Source organism: Amphibalanus amphitrite, unplaced genomic scaffold (assembly GCF_019059575.1).
Source record: "Amphibalanus amphitrite isolate SeventyFive unplaced genomic scaffold, NRLGWU_Aamphi_draft 001688F_arrow, whole genome shotgun sequence".
Lineage (NCBI taxonomy): Eukaryota > Metazoa > Arthropoda > Thecostraca > Balanomorpha > Balanidae > Amphibalanus > Amphibalanus amphitrite.
The window spans coordinates 45,795-67,500 of record NW_024883181.1 but is presented as its reverse complement, the minus strand read 5'-3'; the positions used below and the strand labels follow the sequence as shown (position 1 = coordinate 67,500).

General features: G+C 49.2%; 1 protein-coding gene across 1 annotated transcript in view; it reads right to left on the bottom strand.

Moving 5' to 3' along the window:
- Nucleotides 1-21,706, bottom strand: part of LOC122374654 (TATA-binding protein-associated factor 172-like) — a gene marked incomplete at its 3' end in the record, with an annotated part of 84,238 nt that overhangs the window by 44,073 nt on the left and 18,459 nt on the right. The window contains exon 3 of the mRNA XM_043353528.1: nucleotides 15,652-15,769. Coding sequence (XP_043209463.1) covers nucleotides 15,652-15,769 — 118 coding nt within the window. The remainder of the gene's footprint in view (nucleotides 1-15,651; nucleotides 15,770-21,706) is intronic.

Genomic DNA, 21,706 nt, shown 5'->3' with positions numbered 1-21,706 from the left:
CGGCGAGGGTTAACACACAATTGTTTTTCTCGTGATATATTTTTATAAGGATAGTTAACGCGTAAATCACCTGACAAACTATTTTTTTTTATCACGCAGTTTTCGTCACGTGTTCTTGTTGTTGTTTTTTTCTTTAGTTTTGTTTATGCATACATTGTTTGCTTTTTCATATTTCGTCTCCTTTTGTCCTAACTATTGTCAGCACTGGGTATTCAGCGGACGTCACTAGCAATGCTTATCTGTCTGCTGGGTCCCCAGGGGTAACCTTTTTACTAATACCTGTGGTGGCGGGCTGTCCATGGCTAGAAAAAAGAGCGGGGAGTGATGTGACCTAATGCACTCGAAATCCCCCTTGAATGAAGTTCTATGGTACTTAACGTAGCCAGGTAACATGGGCATGGAAAGGCACTCCTGCATACCTGTTCCACTATGTTTCACATGGTGGACAATTCAATAGGTATGGGACAAAAAAAGACATGCCGATTGCCTGCGTATGTATTGGTATCAGCACTCAGCAGCCGGTCCCGTAGCTCAGTCGGTAGAGCGTTGGACTCCGCGAGGTGGGAGCTCGCGTCCCGGTCAAAACATTACAGTCCGGGTTCGAAGCGCAAGGGGCACTCGATGTTTATGAGCCTCCTGACAGGTATGGTTGCGGCTGGTGGCAGGCCGTAGCCAGTTTAAAAGTCAGTGAGGGGACCGGTCGTGCGCGGCCATTTAGAGTCCGAAGTTTAACTTACGCACATATATGTGCGTACGTTAAACTTCGGACTCTAAATTCTGTCATATAACAGGAATTGCGCGATCGGAGGATGGAGGGCAGGGCATATGCAACAAGGTCTGCTTAGCGGGGCTCTGTCCTTGTGAACCCTTCCATTCAAAAGGCCCGTTCGGACCATTTTTTTTTTTTAGAATTTCATCTTTCCGCACATGTTAAAATTTCAGACCCAAGAAAGTTCATTAAAAAAGCGGCGCGGGACGCTGCCGTATGATCGTTATCTAGGTACTTACATCATGTCACGACCTTTCAGACCAGAATTGCACCTTGTAGAAAGACCGAGCGGGGAGAAGGTGTTGAAGGTCTGGGACACTCCCATATGCGGTTTTCGCGGACATCTTAAAAACGGCAGCGCTCTGCGTCGGTGTTTTTTAACTCATTTATAACTTTTAGCTTTAACTTTACCAAAAGCAATACATACCAATACATACGGATACTCGTATAGGCAGTGGCGTACCCAGAAATCAGCAAAAGGGGGGGGGGCATGGTGCTCGAGGGGGCGACTTTTTCCCTTGAGAGGGGCGCCATTGTCAGCTCGCGACAGGGGCGTCAATATAAAATGTAACGTCATGTTCATGCATGATTTACTAGGTGCTGCAAAATACGAGTATAAAAACTAGTAGGTTTCGCTGATTTGTCAAAATCCAATTAATGCAATTTGCAGCCCGGTGTTGTTTTATCAAAAAAAAACCTTGATCTTGATGAATATTTAGCACGATGTAGGAAACGAGCTCAGGCTACAGACATTTCATTCTCAAAAAACGCATCCATGCGAATTCGAAACGGTAAAACATACATTGATCGATGAGGACATTTTTTTAATCTTTGCAAAAAATTATACAGGTTCACTCACTGATCCAAAGTGACCTGTGGGCTGCAGCCTGTGGTCAACTGGAGTGACCGTGCTTAGAATCTAAGACCGCACGTAGTATGAAGGATTCACGCTGCGACTTACTGCCGAAATTGGAATCCAGGAAAGACTTGAACATTTCAGACCATAAGATCCACCATGAGATCCCAACTGATTGTCATACTAGCAGCGACTGCAGTCAGAGGCGACCGAACGCTTACATACGTTCTGGATTTTTTTTTTTCTCCACAAATCACCTTAAATTCGATGTCTATAGTGCGCGCAGTCCCTACTTCTGGACATGGGTGACTGCATGAGTGCCAGATGGATGAGGCGTGAGACTGTCCCATATAGTGGCACTAAGGTAAAGGATGTCCTCGGCCGGCGTAGTATAGAAGACGACCTTTGATGATGTGAGTGTGCATGATAGACTTTGAATAAGCGCCATAGATACCTGCTGATCTCACCGAACATTCGCCTTGCATAATCCCCAGACAGAATATCTACATTGAGGGACAGGTCAATTTTGCGACCTCTAAATTACCTATTAGTTAAACCACGCCGTGCTGGTGGCCTGTGTTTTCGTGTCATGCTGAGGGGGGGGGGGGGGCGTTTTCACGCGACCCACTCTAACTTGGCTCCTGGGCCACGTAGCGACACGCGGTAAGCGGCAATCGAAAGAGCGTCAAAATAATGACGGAAATACTTTGTTTAGTTTTCAGGTCAGGTCAAAGGTCAGGTCGCCCAGAGGTCATCAAAGGTCAAATTTAGTCCATTTGAACAATTTTGGAAACTGCCAACGGCTAACTCGGGAACCAATAGAGCTACAGCACCGCGGAAAAGCACATTCGATAGCCATTTTACAGACCTTTCTGATTATTGCCCTCAGAATTGACCTCGGGTCCACGGTTTAGCCTCCATATGGCAAAACTTCAAAAATATCTGTTTTTAAGAAAAAACGTTTTTTTTTTGCAATACCTTTTGCCTCAAGGCAGTGACGAGATTTATTTTTCCAGCATCGTGTTCCTCCCGTCGAGACGCGTCGAAAGAACTATACGTCGACATTGAAATATCATTTTAAAAATTGACCTCAGGTCAAGTGACCGGAAGGGTCATGCTGCATATCTGATATCAGTCGATCCGTATCGTCGAGCTGAACACATCTGACGTAGTTTCACCGCTCTAGCAAATTTTTTATCAAAAGCTATAGCCAAAAAACTGTTGGTGACCGTTCATGGCCTGAGATGACCTCAGGAGCATACATACAGGAGCAGCATACAGAAGAGTCACGGGTGCATTTTTCCTATTCAGTGTGTTTTGTTTACCTATGGACCGATGTTTGAGAGGGCATTGAACAACATTCGTCCAAACGAGGCGCATTTCATAGTTCTCCCATTGACTTGCAATGGAGAGGTCGCAAAATTGACCTGACCTTAGGTCACAGATATTAAAGGTAGTGTGCCACCTTCCAATGATTTCCCATTTTATCTTTCCTAGGATAAGAAGCTTCTGTTTTTACCTAATATCGCAAAAAAATCAAAAATGGGCCTGGAATAGTGCCTTTTTCGCCTAAAAGTTTATCGGTTTTTAGATATGTATAACAACTGTAGTGGGCTCACCTGCAAACAGGCGTCGGGCAACAATCGCGAATGCGGCGCACTTGTGACAATAAGCAAAGGTCATTATAGTGTTACGACCATACGACGTACGGGAATGAGTTATCAGCTGTCTAATCGTAGACAACACAATGTCGAGCCTTAAGTAAGCCCGTATTGGTATTGTTTCTTTTATTTGGCTGTCGAACATTAATTTATGGTTTGAAATATTATTTTATGTAAAATAATTGATATGAAACAGCCGTCTCTAAAGTTATGACCCCATCTCACCACATGAAAGTGGCAGAAATGACAATGATCAGCTGACGCATTTTTCTTGGCCGAAGTCAGAGCGCGCGGCCCGACGCACCACCACCGCGCCCAAAGCCAGGGCCCCGGTAACGTGAGGTAGCCGAGTCGGGGCAGCGTGCGCTGACCCAAGCCGGGGCCGCAGCTTTGGGCGCGGTCTACCGCATCCCCGGGCAGCCCCGGGCTATCACATGACACCGGGAGGACGCGCGGCCCCGGCTTGGGTCAGCGCACGCTGCCCCGACTCGGCTACCTCACGTTACCGGGGCCCTGGCTTTGGGCGCGGTCTACCGCACCACCTAACAGGCGTGTTCGAAACCGCAGGAGATGATGATGAACGGGTTTATCGAAACTTGATTGGATGAGCCTATCGGTAATAGCGATTTCAGTGTGTGCATTTATTGTTCATAGTGGTGTGAAATGTGGTTGGGGTACGACCGACAACCCGTCGGGGCGAATTTCGCACTGGGGTACTCAAAATTTGAAGAATCTAAGACGTTTCCATGAGTTTTGAAGTTATGGATAAGTTCTAAAAATCCGGTTCTCCTTATCTGGGCCATTAACTCCATACGGTCCAGGAAAGCTGGCACACTACCTTTAAAAGTCCGAGATAAACATGTTATAGATATTGTTAGTCTCATCAATCTCTGAGAGTTTCAAAAGTGACCGTTCAATCGGTGTAGCTATCGCGAGTCTTTAAACTTTTTTCTGAGGTAAGGTCACTTGACGTGACCTAGTGACCTGACCTTGAACGACCCGGGTCTGAAATTTTCTCAAATTGTGTGGAAAAGATGTATAAACATGTGTACCAAAAACGATGGCACTTTGCGACGCCGTTTTTGAGATATTCGCGAAAAACCTAAGGGGAAGGGCGTAAAAACGCACCCCTCCCCCTTCACAGCACTGCGCAGTTTACCTACCTTAGGTCAAATCTGAGATAATCAATAAGAAAGAGCATAAAAAGAGGTATCGATTGCGCTTTGCTGCGGCACTGTAGCGTAATCTCTTTCTGAATCCTGACTTATGCGCCGCTTTGTCGAAAAATGCCAAAATCGGCGAAATTTGATTTTTGGTGGTCTCTGGTGACCTGACCTTCGACCAGTTCGACCTAACCTTAACAATGACCTAAGTAGTTTTATGATAGTTTTTGACGCTCTTTCGAACGCCGCCTACTGCGTGTCTCGATGTGGTCAGTGGCGTATTCAGGGGGGCATGGGGGCCATGCCCCCCTTTCCGCCCAGCCGCCCAGATGGCGCCCCAATTAGCGCCGACTAAGCTGATGCCGTTTAACAGAGGGAACATGAATTAAAGAGTGATGTGAAGGCAGGGATCGAACTCAATATCTCTTTGGGGGTGCCTGGACACCCGAATGTTCTCCAGGACACCCCCAACTAGGACCTGAGCCCCCAATTATGAAGGGCACCCTTCCGAAAACCAGAATATTCCGAACCCCCAGGGTCGATGGCGCCCCTGAACAGCCGCTGGCACCCAGCTGAACGGAACAGTCGCCCCTTCAAAGGTTGATGGCGCCCCTCTAAGAGCACCCGGCGTCCCTCTGAAGTTCACAGCTGCCCCATTCGGCCCCATTCAAGATCGATGGCGCCCCTCTAAGGCACCCGCATTCTTCTCAAGATCAGTCGCCCTATCCGAGATCAATAGCGCCCTCAAGAGCCACTAACGCCCGCCCCCCCCCCTGAGGCTGAAGTTGTTCCGATTGAGACTCAAGTCGCCATTCAAGCCCAACGACGCCCCTCCAGAGCGTCCGGCGCGCTTCTGAAGATCACAGTCGTCCTCATCCGAGGTCGCTGGCGCCCCTCAAAAGTCACTGGCGCCCATCTAAACGGAGATTACAACTGCCTCATCTTAAGATCGATGGCAACCCTCTGAAACCAATGGTACCCTTCTTAGAGTACCCGGCGCCCCTCTGAAAATCACATTCGCCCCATCCGAGACAACGCCCCTTGACACTACAGTCGCCACACCCAAGCTCAAAGCGCCCCTCCAGAGCGTGCGGCGCCCTGCTGAAGGCAACAGTGGCCCCACCCATGCCCAGTGGTGCATTCAACACAGTCTAAAGATCACAGTCGCCCCATCAATCAGAGATCACTGGCGCCTCTCAAGAGCCACTGGCGCCCACCTGAACCAGGACTTCAGTCGGCCCATCCTAGATCAATGGCGACCCTATGAAACCACTGGCGCCCCTCTGAAAATCCCAGTCGGACCATCCGAGATCAATGGCGCCCCGCCCCATTGAAGATCGATAGCGCCCCCCCCCCTCCTGAAACCACTGACGCTAGGTAGTTATTTGACAATGGGGCTTTCTCATCGACACCAAGGGCCTTTTTCAAGATGCAGCAGCCAGGCGGCGCCGAGCTGGGCTAGGATGTGCCAAGCGTTTCTTATAAGGCAGCCTCGTTAGTGCCACCCCTCGTTGCGATACCGCCCCTCAATTTGCGACGCCGCCCTTCACCGTACAATGACACTCCTCAATGCAAGTGGTACCCCTCAGGCGCAGCGCCGCCCATTATTGCGATGCCGCCCCCGCCTAGTAGCGCGGTACCGCCCCCAGCGTATGCGTTTTTTTAACTGAACCTGCTGGGGGTGTTTGAACACCCACTTCTAACTCAGCGTGTGGGCCACGGCTATAGGCAATAGACGTGGCATAATACCTATCGGACCTTCCTCCCCCCCCCCCCAGCAACCGGACTGCCGGGGATCGGGCCGGCCATGAGTTCCCCCACCCTCAAACCGAAAGTCCGGATCCACCCTGGTGCCCTAGCTAATCGCTAACTAGAATCAGCGCACACAGATGTCGCAGTTTATATGTACCTATGTGCATAGATGTCGCAACTATAGCGACACATGTAGTGCAAATGGTAGCAGACAGCAGTAGTTTCCCCTACCAAAGTGGTGGTTTTCTACCACAGACGCTCGTCGAGGTCGGAATTTTCAAATACGCGGTTGGGACACCAGCCACGTGATCCTTTTTCCTGCTTTTCCCAACCCTCCTCACGATTTTCATAAGCCGTGATTTCTTCTTGAAACACTTTGCACAGAGGCGTTTGTAGTTCATTTATTCACAAAAACTAATTCAATGATATTTGAAATGAGGAAACATATCTTTACTCACAATCTCAAACAAAAGTTGAATTTATTCGCGTTTCATTAAATTAATCAGCTGGCAACCATCAACCATCGTCCTCTATGTAGTCGAACTTGGCGCATTCGGATAGTGTTCAAAATTCGTGACGCTTACTTGTTGCTATGGCGACCGGGCAGTACCTACGCTTTTCATTCGTCAACAAGTGCTTGCGGTCACACTATTGAACACAGTCTTTATGCATCAGTTTGTGTGACGCGTCATATCTGAAACATATTTTGTGAGGCTCCAAAACCATTCAATTCATCTCCTTCAAAAGAAGTGTTTTGTAACACTTTCGATATCTTTTTTGGGCTTAATTGCTAGCTCTATTCATCGTAACTTGCGTGAGGATAGTCATCACTCGGGGACCAGTCGTTGAAAGCAATAAACAACAACGAGGAGAAGGTCTTGAAAAAAGTCGCAGCGATTGCATTGAGCATTAAAGGGACCCTCCCACCTTCAAAAAAGTTAATGAATTGGCATGAAAGTGATGTCGCTCGGTTCAGAAAGAGCAAAAACGAATATCTACCAAATTTCATCGAAAAATATTCACCGGTTTTCAAGATATTAGACTTTTACTTTTGTTTACTTTTTGGGATCTCCGCTGTTCCTAGCGACTTTATTTGAAAGTGCGGCATTTGTTGCGCGCAAAGCAGCATATACCACCGCGTGCTACAAAACGTTTTAGTCAAACATTTAACGGACGTTCGAAAGCCTGATGACGTCATCAGATTCCCGTAATGGTTAAGAGATAGGGACCACGCTGGTCCCACCCTGCAAGTAAAGGGAAGGAATTTCTTGAACACCATAAAGCTGCGGGGGTTGCGACCAGGATAAATGGTGGTTTCTGAGCCTGGCCGTAAACTTGGCTATCTCAACTCAAAACTAATGTTAAGGTGGGAGGGTCCCTTTAAATGACGAAAATATTTTTACCCCCCACCGCTTCAGGCGATCACGTGCCGTCACCCACCTGGTTTAGTATCGGTTTCCAAATTTTTTTGCAGATTGACATCATTATTACCCACTCACGGGGTACGATGGCCGAAATTACTTGTTCGAGGAAACAGATACCGTAAAGTGGGGCTTTTTGAAACGGATTTTACAGTTGTTGACCTCTCAAATATCCCTCGCCGGCAATGACCATTTTGCGTCCTTCGACGGCACAAGTTGGTACGAACCCCCCCCCCCCCCTCGCGTTTGGCCCCTGATCAAGCTTGAGCTTCGCGGAAAAAACGAGCGTGTTGCCCGTCACGAAAGGAAGCCGATGATACCCAATTTTAAGGTCCTAGGTCATCGGTTGACCTTCCAGGTCAGGTCAACGGCCCAAAAAATCGGGAAGATCGGGACCTGTTAGATTACAGTGGTCGGCAGGTCATTCGGGGTCGTGCCTCCTTTTTGGGCGCCAGGCAGGGCCATTACCCCCACCTACCAGACCCCATTGCTGACACAACCAAGTTTACTGAAATTCCATACCGTCCTGGAACTCTTTGGGTATTTGTGCATTTCCAATGCATCAAGTTTAAAACATGACACTTCCTCCACAAAACATTTAATGCCTATATCCCACTAGCGGCAGAACACCTTCAATAAGGGGGAGGGGAGGGGGGGGGGCACTGCTAACTTTTGGTCCCATTCTTTCCATGCAACGCCCATAGGGCTAATGTTAATATGCAAAAATCAAAGGGTGCACGGTGCCCCGGTGCCCTCCCCGTTCCGCCGCCTATGCTATATCCCATTTAACCCTTGTACGTATAGGGGCGGCGGGTGGTTTTTCGTTAAAAGCTCACGTAAAAGGCATTGGATCACGACCAAATTGTACCCTCGAGCCCATCATATTTTTTTTTTTACCAACCCGGAAAATATCATGACCTGAGACCAGTTTTACCAACAGAAAAATAACCGCCTGCCGGAATTTTTGCCTCAAGACCGCTTCACATACGGAGCGTAAACGCGATGGGCTCGTAAGCGGATAGGGCTGTACCGTTTACGCTCCATATGTGAAACGATCTTTAGGCAAAAATTCCGGCAGGCGGCTATTTTTCTGTTGGTAAAACTGGCCTCTGGACCCATAACGACCGTTGGCTTATGAGATTTTTCTGGAGATCATCTTGAGCCATAAACTCTCACTTCAAGGAGTTATAGCGGGTCCCGATTTTCTCGACACTTGTCATTGCCCTCTTGAATGAGACGGAATGACCAAGGACCTTAAAAATGGGCAGCAGCGGCTTCCTATTGTCATGGGTAGCACGCTCGTCTTTTTTATGCACAGCTCCATATCAGAGTCCGAGAGGCCGCGGGGGTCCGATCGACTCCTCCCCCTTACGTTAGCGGCTGTTGAAACGCCAACAGACGGGCGACGGTCAAAAGTTGCAGCTGCTTTTGTACGACTGTACGGAGGGGTGAGATGGTGAGGCGAGCAGGTACGTGAAAATTGGTATCTAATCAATGTGTGCTGACTGCTGTGCCTTTGGCCTGGGCTAATCTTTGAACCCTGGGATGCACCAGTCACGATGGCTCCATCACTGGAGCTACAAACTCTAAAAAGATAGGCTTTCTCAGAATCCCTCATTACCCCCACCGAAAGGGCTCCATTACCCCCAAAGGGGGCATGCCCCACCATTTGCCGACCCCTGTGTTAGAAAGTCGTAGTGTGGCTGCTATGAGGGTTTTCGGGATGCTGATCACGAATATCACGCGCACCGACGGGGGGCGGATATCCGCCCCCCCCCCCCCCCTGAGGTTTTTCGCGAATAGCGGGAAAAACGCGGCGCGTAGCGCCGCTGACATCTCGGTCGGCAGGGTGTAGAGAAAGCCGCAGGAACGCTTTCTCCAGATCCGCTGTCAGGCCGATATCGTTGAAGCGGAATCGCAAGAGAATTCCTGTCAGATCGGCGATCAGATTTGGACCAGGTCTGATGAAGTCGTTTAGAGCGTTGGGATGACCGCTGGCCGCATCAAAGACCACTCGAACCTTTTCTTTCTTGTGCACGGCGTGATGCGGTAGTATGTAAACGGGGCCGTCCGGCACAACAGGGGCTTTCTCTGCATGACCTCTCTCGATGTAATCCTGGATAGCGTCATCATATTCCTTCAGTCGCTTGTTTCTTTTGAGCGAGGCTTCGCAAGCTTCCAGCCGAGTGAGTGCATGACGTTCGTTAGTGGGTAGCCACGTCTTCCCATCTTCCTTCCAGGGCCAGCGGGTTTCATACCTCCCATCTGGGAGGCGACTGCACGTACTGTAGAAATGTTGCATGACTTCATCTTCTTCTTCTTTTTTGCAAGCTGTCTCCGCTCCTGTGGCACTAATTCCGATGCCCTCCAAGCTCCACAGGGCCTCAAGCTGGCTTCTCGGTTACGTTTGCCGGGCTTGGATGAAGTTGGAAATGACTGGAGCTGAGCTTTCTCCCTTCGTCTCCAGCCTTCCAGCCAAGATCCATCCAAAGCAGGAGCTCATGGCAACTGGTCCGACTGGGCCTCTCTTGATGTGACCACTTATCACATCTTGGAAGTGGTCCAGTCCAATGAGAATGTCAGCTTCCCGGCCACACGATTGCTCTGAAAACTCTGCTAACTGGAGCCCGGCAAGATGCGGGTACTGCTTCAGATCAGCTCTGGTGGCCATTGGTGGTGCAGTGCAGATTTCAGGCACCTCATAAGCGTCAACAGTGATCCCCGGCTTCATCTCAGCTCTCAACGTGACCTGCACTCTTCTGGTCAGCTGGCTTGTCGCCTGGCTGCCACCGAACGTCTCCACCTTCAGAGGGTCACTGCCAAGAACTCTACAGCCGATGTCACGGGCCACTTGTGTTCTGATGAAAGTCTGGTTACTGCCAGAGTCCAGCATAACTCGTACGTTCATTGCTTTTGCTTCTCCGGACGCTTGGACCTGAGCAGTCTGCATGAGGATGATGCCCTTTTTGTCGCGCTGGCTGCAGTCACTGTTGCGTTTGTTTCTTCGGCCGGCTCTGAGGAGGCGGTTGCTGTCACGGTACTGGCAGTGGTAGCTTGGCAACAAATGAATGCGCTATGCCTGCCATTACAATTGCCACAGCGCGGTTTGCCAGCTGAGCACTCAGCGGCCCGGTGTCCGATGCCCAGACACCAGTAGCAGGCTCCAGCGCGCAGCAGGCGGTTTCTCCGTTCTGTCAGTGTCCAGCTCTTGGCCCTACGGCACTCTTCGCCCAGATGTGGGAAGTCGCAGAAGGGACAGTGATGCGGCGTTTCTTGCAGAGAGGCACGTAGTGCTGTGGCCGAACCATGTGGACTGTTACGACGGGGTGGCGGCGGCACCCGGCGAGCAGACTGGCCTTTCTCCGCGCTGCTCTTGCAGAGGCTGTAGAAGGAGCATTCGTGCGCATCCGTGAAAGTTTCCGCGTACGCAGCCAGCTCGCCAAGCTCGGTGGTGCCCTTCTCTTTCAGGTAAACTTGTAGCTGACGGGGGCAGCACTCCATAAACTGCTCCTGTACTAGCAGATCACACAGCCCTTCATAGGAGCGTTCGGTGCCCGTCATGTCCGTCCACCCAGCGTTTAACATACGCATTTAGACGGTGAATAAATTGTCCTGGTGTCTCGTTGACGTCTGGCTTTGCTTCACGCAATTTCTTTCTGTATCCCTCACCAGTTAACTCATATCTGTTCAGGAGGGCCGCTCTCAGACAATCATAGTTTTCAGCGTCTTCTTTGCTCAAGCGTGAATACGTATCCAGAGCGCGGCCGGTGAGGAGCGCGCTGAGGCTGACCGCCCACTCTTCCCGCGCCCACTGATTTGCTTCAGCTAACCGTTCGAAACGACTGAGATAGCTTCCCATATCATCCTTGCCGTCTTCAAAAGGGGGTATCTTCGGTCGGTTTTCGGTGCGTCGGTTTGCTATATCTGAACTGTGTATGTTCTCCCGTGTTGCCTGCAGCCTGATCCGCTCGATTTCCAGCTCATGTTCTCGTTCCTTTTCCCGGTTTTCTCTTTCTCTCTCTCGTTCCTTCTCTCGGTTTTCTCTTTCTCTCTCAAGTCTCTCCTTTTCCTCCTGTGTCCTTCTGTCACGTTCCAGTCTTCTTTCCTCTCGTTCATTATCTTTGTCTAGGCGTTCAGCTGCGAACTTCAAAGCCTCCTCGCCCTGAAGTCCGTACTTGGAGGCCAAATCTAGATACTTTTCCATTAGTCCAGAACTGTCCTGAGTGTCCTGCCAGGGTCGCCAATAATATGTTTCGAAATGAATACTGTATTCGGTACTTTTGTGCACAAATATCGTAAATGATCAAATAATCGGTAAAAGAAGACAACAATCTAAGCACTTTACAAGATTAAGCTCAACAATCAGCTTCAATCATTTCTCAAGAATCTACATTGTTTTCCACCGTTATTTTCACACTCCCCTTTCATAGCATTCAAAATCTCAGACTCGAAAAACACAACTCTCGCGAACCGAAGTGTGATTTAAAGAAACGGGTCCTCCATTTTCGAATCTGCAATAACCTCCTCAGCTGGCGCCAAAAGTCCATCTGAAGGCCTCAAACGGTCCTCAGCTGGAGTACACGGTCCTCAGATGCCGTCAAACGGCCCTCAAAAGCCTCAAGGAGCCCTTATAAGGTCTCAAAGGGCCCTCATTTGGCCTCAAAAGGCCCTCAGCTGGCGTTAACCGGACCTCAGAAGGCCTTAAAGGGCCCTTATCTGGTGTCAGAGGGCCCCAGCTAGTGTCAGAGGGCCCTCACTTGGCGCGAAATGGCCATCAGAAGGCCTCAAACGGTCCGTAACTGGAGTCCAACGGTCCTCAACTGGCGTCAAGCGGCCCTCAAAAAGCCTCAAAGGCCGCTTAAAAGGCAGCAAACGGCCCTCATATGACCCCAAAGGATCCTCTGCTGGCCTCAAACGGACCTCAGAAGGTCTCAAAGGGCGTCAAAGGGCCCTGAGCTAGCGTCAGAGGGCCCTGAGCTCGTGTCAAATATAAAAGCGCCCTTCGCTGGTGTCAGAAGGCCCCCAGTTGGTGTCAGGGGGCCCCCAGCTGGTGTCAGAGGGCCCTCAGTTGGCATCTACTGGCCATCAGAAGGCCCCAAACGGTCCTCAGATGGTGTCCAACTGTCCTCAGCTGACGTTCAGGCCCTCAAAAAGGTCTCAAAGACCCCTCGGCTGCTGAAGAGGCCCTTACCCTCAAAGGGAACTCAAGAGACGTTAAACGGCCCTAAAAGGGCTTGAAAGGGCCCTCTGCTGGTGGCAAAGGGCTCGCACATGACGTCAATAACAGCTTTGTCAAAAACGGACCTGAGAGACCTTGCCGGCCCCTGGTTATAAGGGACTCCTGTCTCTTGCAGTTACCTGAGTGGCCCCCGTTTACTGAGGGGCCCCTGGTTATTGAAGGAGTCCCTGGTTACTGGAAGGGCCCTGGTTATCAGAGGGTCCCCTGGTCACTTGGTCGGTCCCTGATCAATTGAAACCTCCCGATCATCTGAGCGCCCCCTGATTACCTTGGTCTTGGCGTTGCCGTACAGTTTGAGGTCGTCGGAACACTGCGGCCTCCTCTTTCTCAACAAGTCCCTCTATTTCTTCTGCAGCGAGGGCGATTTCGTCAAAATGCTCCTCCATCGCGAAGCCTCGTGCGCAGGCAGACGCAGGCTTCGGGGCGCTCGCTGCGCCAACTCTTGACGCCAACTGATGGGCTCCAAATGGAACAGATCCGAAACGAACGTGGCAATGCCGACACATGCTCTCCCCAAATTTGCAGAGGTCCCAGACAGTCTATTTGCAATAAGGGTCACTATATACTATAGACGATTGGGGTATTCGACCTTATCGACATGGCACTACGAAGATCTGCCTGCCATTTAAACCGTAGTAAAAGTGGTATTTAAACGCTACGAAAAGGCTTACGTACAAGGTAGCTCCGATGGGCCGCTCTTTCTTTTTCATCCCTCCGATTTTCTTCCGATCGAGAGAAGTTTCGTACCGAGAGAAGTATCGCAGCCACGTCCGATATAACTTACGATAGCACGGATCCCCTCAGCCTGAGATTACCCCCCTTTCTCAGGTACCTGGGTCCACCTATTCCAATATTTTCATTGTAGAATGACGTCACATAGTCTTAAGGTGCATACATATGACGCGGGGTGCCACTGATCACCATTACAAACCTAAGCAACTAGCAAGTCGCTGCTTAGCGGCAAATGTCGGAAAAGTCAAAGCTGGGACAAAACTACCCCCGAGAAACTCGTCCTGGATACGCCTCTGCGCATGCTAGAAACTCAAAAATTTGACGCAATGGGCCCAATGAATGGCAAGGAAGTCACCAAATTTCAAGCCCCTAGCTAGAGTGGTTTTCTCATTCTCACTAAAACGCAGCTCTCGTCCAGCCAACGAAATATGCTGTTTTCGTATCTATTGAAAACTTAAATGGCATGGCTTTGTTTTGTTGATTCATATCACCTTTATTTTGAGGGAGCCAATGTGTGTCAGAGTGCCTAGTTATGTCAGAGTGACATTTGGTTTTGCTTTCCATTTATTATTATTCTGATTTTTCTCGACGGATTTGTAATCAGCATGTAAAAATGCATAAGAATCGAGCCATGACGATTTTTACACAAACAATTCAAATAAGTGTACCCTCATACACCGGGGTTACATGAGAGATCCGTTCCAAATACGCACTACGCTAATGCGCATCAGCTCCCCACAAACGTATCTACGGCACCGGTTACATGAGACTAATTCGTTTTATCTACGTCAAACGGATCTTGTTTAGCTCACCCGGGCTGACTCCTCGACGGCCGGAAATTCGTATCACAAACGGAATAGGATTAGCGTACAGTCATGGCACAGTTGCGGCATTTACCGGGACGACTGAACTAAATTTTAAATACTTATATCATTTGATAGGCTCAAAAACATTTAAAATTAACATGAAATCAAAAAATGAAAACAAAGTTTTCTTGTTTTAAGTCAGTGGGCACTGATTCGCCATGCAGCGACAGCAGGGTGGTCAGAAAAAAATTATCTATCAAAATATTTCATTCATTTTATTTCACATGCAAAGACTAAACCAAAATACCAACATTTTTTTTTTGCTTTTTTCTACGAGGCAGCCAATAAAAAAATGCTTAGTATTTTGCATTTTGACGCTTCCAGTCAGCAAAGAATAGTTCTTGTGAAATACGGCCCGAATCGTGTGCCTCGGTTACATGAGCGATCCGTTCCAAATACGAACTACGCTAATTCGCATCAGCTCCCCAAGAACGCATTCAGTGCACCGACTACATGAGCTAATTCGTATCAGTGACGTCAAACGCATCTAGTTTGGCTCTCGGCCCGATGCGCATTACAAACGGAATAGCATACAAATGTGGCGCACTTCCGTAGCAATAGAGGTGACTGAATTAAAAACTTAATATCTTATGTCTTTTTTGCATTTAATCTGCTCAAAAGATTCTCAATTAACTTAAAAAAAGTTAAACATAAAGTTGTCTTGCTTTGACTCATTGAGCACTTGCCTCTCTTGATTCGTCTGTAGTGCTGTCAGAAAAATGTTTCAACTGAAAGTACTTTGATATTTTCTTTTTGGTTTTCGCTATATTTATTTTTGAAAACTTGACAAAATACCGACATATTTTTTTAATTATTATTTCAAAAGAAGCATATGAAAAAATACCTATCATTTTGCATTTTAATGTTTCTTTTTGGAAAGAAACAGTTCCTGTAATACGTATCTTGGTCCTATTCGCTTCTAAGCCTCTTTCCCTGCGGATTTTGTTCGGACCGCCGATTCGTATAAGCAGGTGGATACATGAGTCGGTAGTACGCTCCTGATTCGCATTAGCGGTGAATCCGATCGTGATACGTATTTGCTTTGCTCATGTAACCGCGGATCGGATCGCCGATTCGTACTAGCAGGTGGCTACATGAGTCGGTAATGCGTTCCTAATTCGAATTAGCGGCTAAATACGTATTTACTGTGCTCATGTAACCCCGATAATTGTGTGCAAGAGGCCAGGCTGACCTGTCAGTTGGCTGGCGGGCGTCGGGCGCCACTGGGGCAGGTTGCTGACGATGGCCTCCACCGCCTGTCCGGCGGCAATGCGGCACTCCCATGAGCTGCTTTGCAAGTACTCGTGCACCTGGAACACCGGCCGGGCGACACCGGTCAGCACCAATCAGCGGCGCACACCGCTGCTCCACCAACACTTAACCCGCGCATGACTGGGGGGGGGGGGGGCTCTACAGAGCGCCCCTTTCCTTTTTCTGCAATATCTTCTAAACCGCTAGACGTATCAGCACGAAACTTGCAGCACCTTCAGCGGCATTAATTTGACATGTTGTGTGCAAACCAGGGCGTATTTTAACATGTTAACTGGGTCGGCAATTGCCGACCCAGTCACGGAGAATGCCGACCCAGTGACAGCCGTTTGCCGACCCAGTTGCCGCCCCCTCTAGGATGCAGCACGCACATGCAGGCTAGGTGCCGTCATTCATAGTGAGGCTGCTGCCCTCCGAAATGATAATGCCGCCTCTTAAAGTGAAGCAGCCGTCTATAGAAAGTGATGATCCCACAACTCAATGTGACAGTGCCGCCCCTAAATCTGTTAGTAGTCCCACTCAATGTAGTCCCACTCAGGTGCCGCCCTTCTAAGCATCTGTGGAGCCCCTCAATGTGATGATACCGCCCCTCAAGAAGATGATGCCGCCCCTTTCAGTATCGGTGGCGCCCCTCAATGTGATGGTGCCGCCCTCAAAGGGCCGGTGGCGCCCCTGAATGTGATGGTGCTGCCCGCCAACGAGTCGATGGCGCCCCTCAAAATGATGCTGCCGCCCCTTAAAGTGTTGGCGCCGCCCCTTATAGTGTCAGTGACGCCCTTCGAAGTGTCGGAGGAACCCACTAAACTAATGGTGCCGCCCCTCTAGATATCCACATAGCCCCTCATTGTGATGGAGCCGCCCTCAAGCAGATGATGCCGCCCCTGAATGTGATGGTGCTGCCCGCCAACGAGTTGGTGGCGCCCCTCAAAATGATGCTGCCGCCCCTTAAAGTGTTAGTGCCGCCCCTTATAGTGTCAGTGACGCCCTTCGAAGTGTCAGAGGAACCCACCAATATAATGGTGCCGCCCCTCTAGGTATCCACATAGCCCCTCATTGTGATGGAGCTGCCCCTCAAGCAGATAATGCCGCCCCTCAAGAAGATGATGCCGCCCCTTTCAGTATCGGTGGCGCCCCTCAATGTGATGGTGCCTCCCTCAAAGTGCCAGTGGCGCCCCTAAATGTGATGGTGTCTACTGTCAACGAGTCGGTGGCACCCCTCAAAATGATGCTGCCGCCCCTAAAAGTGCTGGTGCCGCCCCTTACAGTGTCAGTGGCGCCCTTCAAAGTTTTGGAGGAACTCATCAATACAATGTTGCCGCCCTCTAACTTTCTGTAGCGCCCCTCCATATACATAATGGTGCCGCTTCTCAAACCATCCGTGGCGCCCCTCAAAGTGATGGTGCCGCCCCTTACAGTGTCGGTGGTGTCTCCTCAAAAGTCAAGGTGCCGCCTCTCAAAGAAATGCTGGTGTCCCTCGAAGTGTCGGAGGCGCTCCTCAATGTCATGTTGCCGCCCCTCAAACCTTCCGTAACGCCCCTCCACGTCATGGTGCCGCCCCCCCCCCCAATGTGCTCACGGCGCCCATATGTGATAGTAACGCCGGTCAAAGTGCTCCTGGCAGTGTCGGTGGCGCCCCTTATAGTGTCGGTGGCGCCCCGAACAGTATCGGTGGTGGCCCTCAAAGTGATGATGTCACCCTCAAACAAACGGTGGCGCCCTTCGAAGTATCGGAGTCCCTAAATATCATACCTATTGCCGCCCATTAACGATCTGTAGCACCCCTCCATATGATGGAGCCGCCCCTTAAAGTATCCATGGCGGTCCTTAAAGTTACAGTGCCGCCCCTTACAATGTGGGTGGCGTCCTCAAAATAAAAGTGATGTTGCCCCCCCCCCCCCCCGAGTAATGTTGGCGTCTCTTTCTTCTTTTTAAGTATCGGAGGCGCTCCTCATTGTCATTTTGCCCCACATCACTGCTCACATGGCGCCCTTCAATGTAATGGTGCCACCCCGCAACGCTCAAAGACATAATTGCGCTCCTCACAGTGTCGGTGGCCCTAAAAAAAAATTGGTGGCGCGCCTCAAAAAACAAAATGATGCTGTCGTCCCTTAGCATATCTGCAGCGCCCCCAAAATGATAGTGCCTTCCCTTAACCGGCGCCGGGCTGAGTTTGTTTAAACCCCCCTCCCGACCCCTATAACTTGGCTACTTAGGCCACGTAGCGACACGCGGTAAGCGGTATTCGAAAGAGTGTCAAAAACTGCTTGGGTTAGTTGGTTAACCGTGCTTTGGTTAGGGCAAGTCAAATGTCAAATATCAGGTGACCAGAGGTCATCAAAGGTGAAATGTGGGTGAAATGTTGTCTGTTTCAACATTTATTGACAAACTGGCGCATAACTCGGGGAAGAATAGAACTACAGCACCGCGAAAAAGCGCATTCGATAGCTCTTCAACGTTCCTATGAAGTCTTCAGACTTGACCTAACATCAACGGCTTAACCTACAGAGCACAACTTGTTTAACCCGTGCCGGGCCGGGGAGGGTTGGAGGGGACAGTGGACCCCCTGCGCCCCTCTACTGAGCTGTTTTAATGAAGAACCTTTTACTGTAATAATTATTGACTCACGAAAGTTATGACATTGTTTTTTTCAGTACTGTGCTCCTCTCGTCGAGATGCGTCGAATGAACTATAATTTGACATTCAAACGTCATTTGGGAAATTTGAGCTCAGGTCCAGGTCATGACCTGGCTGGTAAAGGTCATGTTGCATATCAGTCGATTTGTATCGTCAAACTGAAATCATCTATGTAAGGTGTTTTCATCGCTCAGGCATGTCGCATGTCTCTATCAGAAGTTATTGGAAAAACTGCTGGAGGCCTACCATGACCTGACATGACCTCAAGGACATAACGAGGGGTCGTGGGTGGCAATTTTCCGATTAAGTGTGTCATTTTTAATTGTTTTCTGATGTTTAAATTCGTTAATTTTGACATTTGTCTACCTATAAAAAGAGGCACATGCCCTGATTTTCTCCCATTTCCTTTTACCTAATGGAAGGGTCGCAAAATTGTCCTTACATTTGGTCAGAGACATCGCAATTTCGAGACTTACATTTAACCCTCGCCGGTTGATGCAACCCCCCTAAGGTTTATCGCGAATAACTCGCGTAAAAAGCGGCCGATCGCAACGAAACTTTCAGTACCCTCGAATTGATCAATTTTACACCTACCCTGCAAATTGATGACCCTGACTTCAATGACCTTTCACCTGTGACCTCTTTTCCGTGACCATGTTTGGCCGAAATCAAGATTCGGCGTATGTCGGCTCGCATTAACCGCGCGTTTGCAAGCTTTTCGTGGTTTCAAACGTTCAAACATGTGATTTGATGTTGCTCCCATGCATTAGGGTGGGTGTCAAGGTCACCTGAAGGTCAGGTCAGGTCATTGACCTTTGGTGACCTCGGTTCACTTTTTCGAGTTTTACATGTTTCTAGGCTAGTTTTTGGAGCTGAATTCGAATTTAGCAACCATTTAAATATTTCCGAAGTAGTTTTGGTGCCTTCGTAACATGTTACGAAGCTGTCAGAGGCGGATGACAGGTACTACGAATACCCGGTACGACCCCTACCGGTTGACCTGACCTGACCTGACCTGACCTGACCTGACCCGACCTGGTCTAAACGCTTAACGACATCATCTGTGATCAAAACTAACACGATATTTGTGATCAGCACCACGGAAAACCCCTTAGCAGCCACAATTTACGACTTTCAAACAGGTCCCGATATTCCCGATTTTTGGGTCATTGACCTGACCTGGAAGGTCAACCGATGACCTAGGACCTTGAAATTGGGTATCATTGGCTTCCTCTCGTGACGGGCAACACGCTCGTTTTTTTCTGCGAAGCTCTAGCTCCATCAGGGGCCAAACGAGGGGGGGTCGTACCAACCAACCTTGTGCCGTCGAAGGACTCAAAATGGCCTGTGCCGGCGAGGGTTATATATACAGTTACACACTGTTTGTCTTATCAATCGCTGAAGTTATAAAGGGATCGTTCAGTCGGTATATCTATGGTGAGCATTTGCCTGTTCCGTGGCTCAGTTGGTAGAGCACCGGACTCCCCGCATTGTCTTCGCTTGCGTTTTGTCCGCCGGCCGAGCCGGAGAGAAAGTTACCGAGTGAAGGTCATTCAAAGTTCAAAAACTCAATGACAATGTCACAGGGGTCACGAAAATGTTTGAGTAGGTAGGTATAACATTCATTAACCTGGGGGGGGGGGGAGGGATGAACGTATCGTTGCAATACGCTGTTCATTACGCGAGTAACTAATAAATAAAAAATGTATGAGTTAACCCGGCGGCCGCTGGGCCTCCGCGCCACCCGCCAGCCGCTGGGGGGGGGGGGGCATATAGTTGCCCCCCCTTTACTTTTCCGACGATATCGTCGCAACGCGAAGAGATAGAGAAACGAAACTTTGCACACGTATTCCTGAATACCTAGCCGAGGTTGTGTCCAAATTTGGTGTCGGTCCCATTTGAAATGACGTCACAGTGACGTCAGAAGCCCAATCGTAGATTGGCGTCCCTTAGTTTCCTCACGATATATCCGACATATGAGACCGAGAATATAGGACCGATAACTGGTCAGGATATAGTTAACAGTGTACTTAGACGTGTCAGAATGACAGCAGGTGCTGTTTGCTTCATTTACCGCCGCGTTTCATGCTCAGCGACATCGGAAACGCTCCGTATTGGAAAACGACAAAACTTTATGACGTCACCGTGACGTCATCTTAAGAGCTACAACCACCAAACTTTCCTCAAATATGCGCTAGGTATTCATTTGAAGCTATGCCAAGTTTCAGCTTCGTATCTTATCCGGTTTCGGAGATATTACACCAAACGTAAAGGGGGGCAACTTTATGCCCCCCCCCCAGCGGCTCGTGGGTTAATCCTTACTCCACACGCTCTCCCTCTCCATAAAAAAGAGAGTTAATTGTGTTGCATTTTATCTATATGCAGAAAAATAGAGGCGTCAAAGGATATGGCCGAATATCAGCGACCCTTGCTGTGTAAGCAATGGGGTATGACAAGTGGGGGTAATGGCCCCGTCCAGCGCCCATAAAGTGGGCACACTCGTGCGACCTGCCGACCACTGTTCTAGATAGAGCAGTGATGCCATCCACATTTTTGCTCCATCCCAAGATCTCGACCAGAATTTCCCAAGATTCTCGTCTCGAATCCCAAGACTACCCATCGCATATCCTTAGGTGTACCACAAGTAAATCCATAGATTATTTTGGACATATTAGTGTGTTTTATTCAGCTTTCTCTTCTTCGGGTCCACCCTTGTCCTTATTGGCGTCTTTACAGCAACTAATGTACATACATTGTACAGCCCTCTGCAGACTGCGTGGTAGGTATTCTTTTTTCGACAAAACCGAGAATAACGCGAATGCTATGCTATCGGGCACTCGGAAATCGTAACAGCAAGATGCGCGAGACTCCGCAGCTTAAATTGGCATTATCATCGTATGCATTTTCCATCCAGTTTGGCAACAAAACCCAAAAGTTTATATTTGCCCCCAAACGAACTTTTACATTTTGTTGCCACACAAGGCGCATGCTTTGTTTATTGATAGGCCCTATCGAAGGAGTGGAGCATGGCGCATCTATTTGCAGTGAGTTTCGGCCGACTGATAACATGACTTTTGAATTATTATCAGTTTTGTCGGAAAAAGAATATCTACCACGCAGTCTGCTGAGGGCTGTACCTAGAGGCCGGGGGGGAGGGGGAGGGGGTCGATCGGACTCCTACAGCTGATATTCCTGACCGAGTATAAGAGCTTCACGAAAAATGAAGATGCTGGCCTAGACAACATTAAGCCGGTGGTATCTGATTCTATGGTCAGGTCATTCGTCGACCGTCAATGGTGGGTCAAAGACCCAAAACACAAAGTCCGAATCTGTTAGAACTTCTT